This window comes from Lepus europaeus, unplaced genomic scaffold (genome assembly GCF_033115175.1).
Source record: "Lepus europaeus isolate LE1 unplaced genomic scaffold, mLepTim1.pri SCAFFOLD_80, whole genome shotgun sequence".
In the NCBI taxonomy this organism is placed as follows: domain Eukaryota; kingdom Metazoa; phylum Chordata; class Mammalia; order Lagomorpha; family Leporidae; genus Lepus; species Lepus europaeus.
The window spans coordinates 210,527-221,725 of record NW_026909609.1 but is presented as its reverse complement, the minus strand read 5'-3'; the positions used below and the strand labels follow the sequence as shown (position 1 = coordinate 221,725).

Below are 11,199 nucleotides of genomic sequence, written 5' to 3'. Positions count from 1 at the left end.
TATTGTTTTGAATGTTTTTTATCAGGGAACATTTAATTTTGTGCTTGGAAACACTAGTTGGTTCCACATGGAGACACCAGCTCTACACATTCATATTTTCTATGGAGAAAGCTAGAGGAACTGCGACAAACAAACATGATATTTCTGTTTGTGTAGATGACATTTTATGCACTTGCCTAACGAAAAGACTTTGCTTTTCTCCAAAACCATTTTATCTGTGATTTTCTCGGTCCATTGGATACGAATTCCACTCCAGTTTGTCGGCATATGACTGGATGAAACCGGAAATATCGGTTTTGTTTTGGCTAACTCAATCCCAGATATTGCTACAGCCTCTGTGTTTGTGTTTTCCGGACACTGTCAACGGACTTTATTGTTTTGAATGTTTTTTATCAGGGAACATTTAATTTTGTGCTTGGAAACACTAATTGGTTCCACATGGAGACACCAGCTCTACACATTCGTATTTTCTAGGGAGAAAGCTAGAGGAACTGCGACAAACAAACATGATATTTCTGTTTGTATAGATGACATTTTATGCACTTGCCTAACAAAAAGACTTTGCTTTACTCTAAAACCATTTTTACTGTGATTTTCTCGGTCCATTGCATACGAATTCCACACCTCTTTGTCCGGATATGAGTGGTTAAAACCGGAAATATCCGGTTTTGTTTTGGCTAACTCAATCCCAGGTATTGCTACAGACTCTGGGTTGGTTTTTTCGGGATATTATCAACAGACTTTATTGTTTTGAAAGTCTTTTATCGGGAAACATTTTATTTTGAGCTTGGATACAGTAATTGGTTCCACATGGAGACACCAGCTCTACACATTCGTAGTTTCTAGGGAGAAAGCCAGAGGAACTGCTGCAAACAAACCTGATATTTCTGTTTGTGTAGATGACATTTTATGCACTTGCCCAATGAAAAGACTTTGCTTTTCCCCAAAACCCTTTTTGCTCTGATTTTCTCGGTCCATTGCATACGAATTCCACACCACCTTTTCCAGAAATGACTGGATAAAACCAGAAATATCCGGTTGTGTTTTGGCTAACTCAATCCAAAATATTGTGAAAACTTCTGTGTTTGTGTTTTCTGGATATTATCGATGGACTTTATTGTTTTGAATGTTTTTATCAGGGAACATTTAATTTTGTACCATTGAAACACTAATTGGTTCATCATTTGGACACCAGCTCTCCACATTCGTATTTTCTAGGGAGAAAGCTAGAGCAAATGAGGAAGACAAACATGATATTTCTGTTTGTATAGATGACATTTTATGCACTTGCCTAATGAAAATACTTTGCTTTTGTCTAAAACCATTTTATCTGTGATTTTCTCGGTCCATTGCATACGAATTCCACTCCAGTTTGTCAGCATATGAATGGAGGAAAGCGGAAATATCCGGTTTTGTTTTGCCTAACTCAATCCCAGATATTGCTACAGCCTCTGTGTTTGTGTTTTCCGGACACTATCAACGGACTTTATTGTTTTGAATGTTTTTTATCAGGGAACATTTAATTTTGTGCTTGGAAACACTAATTGGTTCCACATGGAGACACCAGCTCTACACATTCGTATTTTCTAGGGAGAAAGCTAGAGGAACTGCGACAAACAAACATGATATTTCTGTTTGTATAGATGACATTTTATGCACTTGCCTAACGAAAAGACTTTGCTTTTCTCCAAAACCATTTTTTCTGTGATTTTCTCGGTCCATTGCATACGAATTCCACACCTCTTTGTCCGGATATGAGTGAATAAAACCGGAAATATCCGGTTTTGTTTTGGCTAACTCAATTCCAGATATTGCTACATACTCTGGGTTGGTTTTCTCGGGATAGTATCAACAGACTTTATTGTTTTGAAAGTCTTTTATCAGGGAACATTTTATTTTGAGCTTGGATACAGTAATTGTTCCACATGGAGACACCAGCTCTACACATTCGTATTTTCTAGGGAGAAAGCCAGAGGAACTGCTGCAAACAAACTTGATATTTCTGTTTGTGTAGATGACATTTTATGCACTTGGCTAATGAAAAGACTTTGCTTTTCCCCAAAACCATTTTTGTTCTGATTTTCTCGGTCCATTGCATACGAATTCCACACCACCTTTTCCAGAAATGACTGGATAAAACCAGAAATATCCGGTTGTGTTTTGGCTATCTCAATCCAAAATATTGTGAAAGCTTCTGTGTTTGTGTTTTCTAGATATTATCGATGGACTTTATTTTTTTGAATGTTTTTATCAGGGAACATTTAATTTTGTACCATTGAAACACTAATTGGTTCATCATGGGGACACCAGCTCTCCACATTCGTATTTTCTAGGGAGAAAGCTAGAGGAAATGAGGAAGACAAACATGATATTTCTGTTTGTATAGATGACATTTTATGCACTTGCCTAACGAAAAGACTTTGCTTTTTCTAAAACCATTTTATCTGTGATTTTCTCGGTCCATTGGATACGAATTCCACTCCAGTTTGTCGGCATATGACTGGATGAAACTGGAAATATCCGGTTTTGTTTTGGCTAACTCAATCCCAGATATTGCTACAGCCTCTGTATTTGTATTTTCCGGACACTATCAACGGACTTTATTGTTTTGAATGTTTTTTATCAGGGAACATTTAATTTGTGCTTGGAAACACTAATTGGTTCCACATGGAGACACCAGCTCTACACATTCGTATTTTCTAGGGAGAAAGCTAGAGGAACTGCGACAAACAAACATGATATTTCTGTTTGTATATATGACATTTTATGCACTTGCCTAACGAAAAGACTATGCTTTTCTCCAAAACCATGTTTACTGTGATTTTCTCGGTCCAATGCATACGAATTCCACACCTCTTTGTCCGGATATGAGTGGATAAAACCGGAAATATCCGGTATTGTTTTGGCTAACTCAATCCCAGATATTGCTACAGCCTCTCTGTTTCAGGTTTCCGGACACTATCAGCGGACTTTATTGTTTTGAATGTTTTTTATCAGGGAACATTTAATTTTGTGCTTGGAAACACTAATTGGTTCCACATGGAGACACCAGCTCTACACATTCATATTTTCTAGGGAGAAAGCTAGAGGAACAGCGACAAACAAACATGATATTTCTGTTTGTGTAGATGACATTGAGAAGATAAGGCAGGATGGGGTTAAAATGGAGTTGCTAGAGCTAACTGCATACTGTTTTGCTTTTGTGCAAAATGCTTTGGCTTGCAAATTGCTGTTATGAGATAATTGAACTTTAGCTGAACTTGTGACTTGTGATAATTGTTTTAAGTTTTAAAAACCACAAAAACAGAAGCTGATCGGAAATGTACCCAACCTATGTCATGATGACCCCATATTTGTGCTTACTCAAGTACCTTGTGATCTATACCCTGGAAAAACCCTTTACCTTGTGATTTATTTGTCATACTGTGGTTTATCTTGTGATCTTTTGTAATGCTGTGGAGATATGCTAATGTTGTGGTTTCAAACCTTAAATAGTGTGGGCAATTGAAGGTCGGGGTCGTTCTCTCTGCACTGCTTTGTAGTGTTGCTGAGACGGCCCATCTGCGCAGATGTAATAAACTTTCCTCTGCCTTTGCATCGATTGGAGTGGAACTCGTGCTTCTGGGGGTCTCTCTCTCTGTGGGACACCGAATTTAGGGTCCTACATCTTGGGGGCTCGTCCGGGATTCGAGACCCCAGACCCACTCTCCATTTTCCAATCGGAGGTAAGTCTTTGCTGTTTTAAGTATTATTTTATTTTTTCCCGGGGCGCTTGATGTACCGGAGGTTGATGTTTTAGCTGTACGGGCGGCTAGGCGTCCGGGCGCTAGGCGCCGAAAGAATTGAGCCAGTAGTAGGTAAGGACAGACGTGTCCGCGACCCCTGGCTCGGGCCCTGGAGGACGCTCCAGTGGCGGTGTCTCGGGGGAGGCTGGCCAGGCAGCTCTCCCACCAGGTAAAAGTCTTCTTCCCAGGGAGAGGGCTGGTGGCAGCAGCCGCTCCCGTCGGTGGTTTCAGTTTTGTGGGGAAGTTTTTCTTCCCCGGGAGAGGGCTGGTGGCAGCAGCTGCTCCCGTCGAAAGTTTTGGTTTCAGTTTTGTTGCGTGCAGGTCTCGTCTTATTAGGGCGCGCAGGTCTTGTTCCATTGTTGTGCGCAGTGTCTTTGTGATTCTTGTGGTTTTTTTCTGTGTTCTAATATATCTTCCTTATTTGCCTTTCCCCTACAACATGGGACAGGAATTAACTACACCTTTGAGTCTTACTTTAGATCATTGGAGAGAGGTCCGGGAGCGGGCCCAAAACTTGTCTGTGAGAGTGCAGAAGAAGAACTGGACAAGTTTTTGTACGTCCGAGTGGCCAGCCTTCAACATCGGGTGGCCGCGGGATGGGACTTTTGACTCTCGCATTATCTTACAGGTGAAGAACCAGGTCTGCAGGGAAGGCAAGGAAGGGCACCCGGATCAAGTGCCTTATATCTTTGTGTGGGAGGACCTGGCACAATACCCCCCAAAATGGGTAAAACCCTTTCTCCCGGCTGACCGAGTCGTGGCGGGTGCCTTACCCGCCCCGCCTCCATCCGTAACACCTTTAAAACCGCAACCCGCGGATCAGAGCGGGCTCCCGTCAGTTGACATCTTTGTGTTGGAAGACCCAGCGCAAAATTCGCCAGTTGCCCCTGCCTCGGCCCTTTACCCATTAAAGGAGTTAAACTCCCTCAAGGTAAAGAAACCCTCGGTCCTCCCGGGCGGGCAGGAGGATCTTTTGCTTTTTGACACCCCACCGCCTTACGTGCCCCTCCCGAGAGAGCCTACGGCACCTTCCCTGGATTCTACGCAGGGAGATAGGGAGGAGGACCCCCCGGCTCGTTCCACCCCTATGAGTGCCAGGCTGCGCTTGCTTCGGGGAGGGGGGAGTGAAGACGGGCAGTGGGAGGCTCAGGCTTTCCCACTCCGCTCAGTGGGGGGTCAGATGCAATATTGGCCGTTCTGAGCTTCAGATTTGTACAATTGGAAAACCCATAACCCGCCTTTTTCTCAAGATCCACAAACTTTGACAGGATTAATTGAATCTATTCTTTTGACTCATCAACCGACCTGGGACGACTGCCAGCAGCTCCTGCAGGCTCTCCTGACCACGGAGGAGAGACAGCGAGTTTTCACGGAAGCTCGGAAAAATGTTCCAGGGGACAATGGCCAACCTACCCAACTGCCGAACGAGATTGATGCAGCATTCCCGTTGACCAGACCGGATTGGGATTTTAGTACACCAGTCGGTAGGGAACGACTTCGTCTCTATCGCCAGATTCTCCTGACAGGTCTCAGAGGGGCTGGGAGACGCCCCACCAATTTGGCTAAGGTACGTGCCATAACTCAGGGTAATGAGGAGACCCCGGCGGGGTTTCTAGAAAGATTAATGGAGGGATATCGGATGTACACCCCGTTTGACCCCCAGGCTGCTGACCGGCAGTCGGACGTAATAATGTCTTTCATTGGCCAATCGGCCCCAGATATCCGAGCGCAGTTGCAGAGACTGGAGGGCTTACAGGGTTATACATTGCAGGATCTCCTAAAAGAGGCAGAGAGAATCTTTAATAAGAGAGAAACTAAAGAAGAAAAGGAGGAAAGAATGCAAAAAGAACAAGATCAGAGAGACAAAAAGAAAAATAGGGAACTAGCTAAAATTTTGGTCACCGCAGTAAACGAATCTAATAGGCAGGATAGGTCAGGTTATGGTAGAGGTCAAACAAAGAAATACCCGGGAGACAAAAATAAACCGCGGGTAGAACGAGACCAGTGTGTGCACTGTAAGGAAAGAGGACATTGGGCCAGAGACTGTCCAAACAAAAATGCCACCAGAAGAAGAAAGGAGACTGACATTCCAGTTCTTACCCTGGGGGAGGAGGACGATGACTAGGGGGGTCAGGGCCAGGAGCCTCCCCCTGAGCCCCGGGTAACCCTGAGAGTGGGAGGCAGGCCGGTCACATTTATGGTGGATACCGGAGCTCAGCACTCTGTTTTAAACAAAAATATTGGCCCCCTTAGCTCAAAAATTTCTTGCATCCAGGGAGCAACTGGAAGAAAAATGTGCCGTTGGACCACAGAACGACAGGTAGATCTAGCCACTGGCCAAGTCACCCACTCATTTCTTTTAGTACCAGACTGCCCGTATCCATTATTAGGAAGAGATTTGTTATCTAAGGTGGGAGCCCAGATTCATTTCCAGAAGGAAGGGGCCTTGGTGACGGACTCTGGAGGGCGCCTTCTGCAGGTATTGACTTTACAATTAAGAGATGAACATCGTCTATATGACAAAGAAAAAATAAAACCCTCACTAGCCCCTGAGTGGATCAAAAAGTTTCCGAGTTCTTGGGCAGAGACCGGAGGGATAGGATTAGCAACTCAGCAGCCACCCATAATAGTAAATGTAAAGCCTACAGCTGAACCAATATCTGTACGGCAGTATCCTATGACCAAGGAAGCAAAGGATGGAATCCGGCCCCACATTAAGAGAGTACTGGACTTGGGAATATTAAAACCCTGCCAATCCCCTTGGAACACACCCTTACTGCCGGTACGGAAACCAGGCACCAATGACTTCCGACCTGTGCAGGACTTACGCGAGGTAAATCGTCGGGTTGAAGACATTCACCCGACCGTGCCAAATCCGTACAACTTGCTGAGTACTTTGCCTCCATCACGCACTTGGTATACAGTGCTAGATTTAAAAGATGCTTTCTTCTGTCTGAGATTAAGCCCCCAGAGCCAACCCTTGTTCGCATTCGAATGGAAGGACCCAGAGACTGGATTCTCAGGGCAATTGACTTGGACCAGACTCCCACAAGGATTTAAAAATTCGCCCACACTATTTGATGAGGCCTTACATCATGACTTGGCAAGCTTTAGGGTGAGTAACCCTCAATGGACTCTTTTACAGAATGTGGATGACTTACTCCTGGCAGCGGAAACCGAAGAGGACTGTAAACAGGGCATGGAATCCCTGCTCCAGAAGCTAGGCGAGCTGGGATATCGCGCCTCTGCCAAAAAGGCCCAAATATGTGCCCAACAGGTAGTTTACCTGGGTTATAAATTGAGAGGGGGCAGGAGGTGGCTAACGGAGGGACGTAAACAGGCGGTGGCGCTTATACCCCCCTAAAAACCCACGCCAGTTGAGGGAATTTCTGGGAAGTGCCGGTTTCTGCCGCCTGTGGATTCCTGGGTTTGCGGAGATTGCGGCTTCCCTATATCCCCTCACAAAAAACAATTCCCCTTACATCTGGGGAGAAGAACAGCAGTTGGCCTTCGATCAACTAAAAAAGGCCCTCTTGGAAGCCCCCGCACTAAGCCTGCCTGACCCCAACAAGCCATTTATCCTATATATAGACGAAAGAGGGGGGATTGCAAAGGGAGTCTTGACCCAAAAATTAGGGCCTTGGAAGAGGCCGGTGGCCTATTTTTCAAAGAAACTGGACAGTGTCGCCTCTGGGTGGCCCCCGTGTCTTCGCATGATAGTGGCGGTGGCCACGATTGTGAAAGATTCTGACAAACTGACTCTGGGACAGCCACTGACCGTAGTGGCGTCTCATGCTATTGAGACGGTCATACGTCAGCCACCTGATCGATGGCTATCAAATGCCAGAATTACCCATTACCAAGCAATGTTACTCAACCCCGAGCGCATCCGGTTTGGAACGATGGCCTCTCTCAACCCCGCCACTCTACTGCCGGAACCAGGAGACCATACGCAGGTCAGCCACAATTGCCAACAGGTGCTAGCTGAAGTCTATGGGGCCCGTGAGGACTTGACAGATCAGCCCCTGTCAGACGCGGAGTACACCTGGTACACAGATGGCAGCAGCTTCCTCCATCAAGGTGAGAGGAGGGCAGGGGCGGCGGTGGTTGACGGGAAGACTGTTGTTTGGGCCTCTGCCTTACCACCAGGCACTTCAGCACAGAAAGCTGAGTTGGTAGCTCTGACTGAGGCCTTAAAACAGGCAAAAGGGAAGAGGGTAAACATTTATACAGACAGTCGATACGCCTTCGCTACGGTGCATGTGCATGGTGAAATATATAAAAGAAGGGGACTGCTTACTTCAGCAGGCAGAGAAATTAAAAATAAGCAGGAAATCCTAGATCTCCTACAGGCCCTCTTCTTGCCAAAGAAGGTGAGCATCATACATTGCCCTGGCCACCAAAAAGGAGAGGATCCAGTGGCACAGGGTAACCGGATGGTGGATGAGGTGGCCAGAACTAGCGCCTTGGGTAGCTGCGTGTTAAACATCGATGTGCAAGACCCTCCCAGCCAGGGGCCGGAATGGAATTATACCGAACAAGATGTGGCAGCCATACAAAGGCTAGGGGGAATTTACGACGAGACCACTAAAAGCTGGAAAATACAGGGCAAAGTTGTGCTGCCCACAAAAGAAACTAGAAGATTAGTGCAAGATCTACATAGATGGACACATTTAGGGTATAAGAAATTAAAGACCTTACTGGATAGGGAGGAGATTTCTCATTTTTTATTGGGACTACATGCAGCAGTAAAACAAACCATAGAGGCCTGCATCCCATGCGCCAAGGTAAATCCTAGATGTTCTAAAATACCTGAAGGAGTCCGGATACGGGGGGCTAGGCCTGGAATTAATTGGGAAATAGATTTCACAGAGGTCCGCCCAAGCAGATATGGAATTAAGTACCTTCTAGTGTTCGTAGATACCTTTTCCGGCTGGCCTGAAGCATTTCCAGTGAAGAAGGAGACAGCACAAGTTGTGGTTAAGAAGCTATTAGAAGAAATCTTCCTGCGGTTTGGCTTACCTAAGGTATTGGGGTCGGATAATGGACCCGCCTTCGTTTCCAGGGTAAGTCAGTTGGTGACCAAAGTGCTGGGGATTGATTGGAAATTGCATTGTGCGTACAGGCCCCAGAGTTCAGGTCAGGTAGAACGAATGAACAGAACAATTAAGGAGACCTTGACTAAATTAACAATGGAGACTGGCACTAGAGACTGGGTTGAACTGCTGCCGATGGCTTTGTTTAGGGCTCGTAACACACCTTCTGTATGTGGATTAACACCCTATGAAATATTGTACGGAGGCCCTCCACCCGCGGCAGATTTGTTGGGACCCAGTATTGACTCATTTGCAACATCCTCTACTTTGCAGACCCGCTTCCGAGCCTTGCAGCTCATCCACAGGCATATAGGGAAGCAGCTGGCTGCCGTATACCAGTCCAAGTGCCCTACGCTCCCGCATTCGTTCCAGATTGGGGACGTTGTCTACGTCCGCAGACACCAGACTAAGACGCTTGAACCACGTTGGAAGGGACCCTACACAGTATTATTGACTACGCCGACCGCGATTAAGGTAGACGGAATTGCCGCCTGGATACACGTGTCACATGTCAAGAGGGCGACAGCTGAACAGAGACAAGAGACCGACGACCCTGCCGACGAGCCGACACCAAAGTGGAAACTACAACATACTCAAAACCCACTCAAGATAAGAATTTCAAAAACTGTTTAGTACTGCTTACAATTCTTTTTACCCCTATTATGGGCGGCCCGCATGCCCCGGTGAGGCTCACGTGGGAGGTGCAATCTGGTACCACGGAGGTCGTGTGGTCCGTTACCCGCATGGCCCCCTCTGGGACATGGTGGCCTGCCTTGCACCCTGATGTATGTAAGCTAGTAAAGGGAATGGATAACTTGGCAGCCTATGGTGTCGCGTTTGCCCCTGGTGCATTGGTCTGTGGCCCTGCACAGCTTGGGTGCGAGTCTAAGATAAAGAGATGCCAGTTACAACAACAAGAGTTTTATGTGTGCCCTAAGGATGGCAGGTCTACTAAAGAAAAGAGACGATGCGGGGGAGCAGAATCTTTCTACTGTAAGGCCTGGGGATGTGAAACCACTGGTCACATATATTGGAAACCCTCCTCTAGTTGGGATTGGATTACTGTACACCGTAATTTTATTCCTGGGAGAGATCCCAACTGCTCTATGCCCCTTAATATTTCTTTCACAGAAAAAGGAAAAAAGGCCAACCTTACTGACTGGAAAAGGGGAAGAATATGGGGCTTAAGGTTTTATGTTTCTGACTATAATCCAGGGCTCCTATTTAAAATTCAACTTAAAGAGGAAGCCCTTCCCCAAATTGGAGGTCCCAGTATGTTGGGGAGGTGGGAGGATAAAAGGTCATGGCCTACATTGTCTAGAAAAGGACCTGTGACTGAAGTTGTAACCTCGACTTCCCACCAAAGGCCTGTACCTGGGGCCACAACTATAAAATCTCAGGGCCAACCCACGACCATTACACTCCCCCAGATAGCAAATACATCTAAAAGTTTTAATTCGACTGATTTGTCCCCTACTGTACGGTCGGATACTCTTTCAATAGTACTACTTTTATTTTTAGTTTTTGTAATACATGGGCTTTCTGCTGCCGCCTATGCCATGATCCTAGCAAGACAGGACCGAAGGCAGGACCACAGGCAGGACCAACGTGTTGAGACTGAAACAATAGAGGGAATATATATAGAAATTCTTTAAAATTTTAAGATTAAAATTTGACAAAAAGAAAAGGGGGGAATGAGAAGATAAGGCAGGATGGGGTTAAAATGGAGTTGCTAGAGCTAACTGCATACTGTTTTGCTTTTGTGCAAAATGCTTTGGCTTGCAAAATGCTGTTATGAGATAATTGAACTTTAGCTGAACTTGTGACTTGTGATAATTGTTTTAAGTTTTAAAAACCACAAAAACAGAAGCTGATCGGAAATGTACCCAACCTATGTCATGATGACCCCATATTTGTGCTTACTCAAGTACCTTGTGATCTATACCCTGGAAAAACCCTTTACCTTGTGATTTATTTGTCATACTGTGGTTTATCTTGTGATCTTTTGTAATGCTGTGGAGATATGCTAATGTTGTGGTTACAAACCTTAAATAGTGTGGGCAATTGAAGGTCGGGGTCGTTCTCTCTGCACTGCTTTGTAGTGTTGCTGAGACGGCCCATCTGCGCAGATGTAATAAACTTTCCTCTGCCTTTGCATCGATTGGAGTGGAACTCGTGCTTCTGGGGGTCTCTCTCTCTGTGGGACACCGAATTTAGGGTCCTACAACATTTTATGCACTTGCCTAACGAAAAGACTTTGCTTTTCTCCAAAACCATTTTTACTGTGATTTTCTCGGTCCATTGCATACGAATTCCAC

At 45.6% G+C, this 11,199-nt stretch overlaps 1 protein-coding gene across 3 annotated transcripts; it reads left to right on the top strand.

The window, feature by feature from the left end:
- Positions 1 to 4,966: 4,966 nt before the first annotated feature.
- Positions 4,967 to 9,560, top strand: LOC133755701 (uncharacterized). 3 transcript variants are annotated; one of them, XM_062185734.1, is made up of 3 exons: positions 4,967 to 5,352; positions 6,931 to 7,062; positions 7,763 to 9,560. In XM_062185734.1, exons 2-3 carry the CDS (start codon positions 6,985 to 6,987, stop codon positions 9,512 to 9,514), a joined length of 1,830 nt encoding a protein of 609 aa, XP_062041718.1. In that variant the 5' UTR covers positions 4,967 to 5,352; positions 6,931 to 6,984; the 3' UTR covers positions 9,515 to 9,560. The 3 variants fall into 3 exon arrangements, with proteins under 3 accessions (XP_062041718.1, XP_062041716.1, XP_062041717.1); XM_062185732.1 differs by lacking the exon at positions 4,967 to 5,352 and adding an exon at positions 5,865 to 6,105; XM_062185733.1 differs by lacking the exon at positions 4,967 to 5,352 and having other exon boundaries at positions 6,972 to 7,062; positions 7,633 to 9,560.
- The last annotated feature ends 1,639 nt before the right edge of the window (positions 9,561 to 11,199 follow it).

Excerpts from the sequence above, each read along its gene's own strand:
- LOC133755701 (XM_062185732.1), top strand. The coding sequence starts at position 5,983 with ATGGTGGATACCGGAGCTCAGCACTCTGTTTTAAACAAAAATATTGGC. Across the intron at positions 6,106-6,930 it reads GTTGGACCACAGAACGACAG|AATGTGGATGACTTACTCCT; the intron begins GTAGATCTAGCC and ends ACTCTTTTACAG. Across the intron at positions 7,063-7,762 it reads CCCAAATATGTGCCCAACAG|GTGCTAGCTGAAGTCTATGG; the intron begins GTAGTTTACCTG and ends AATTGCCAACAG.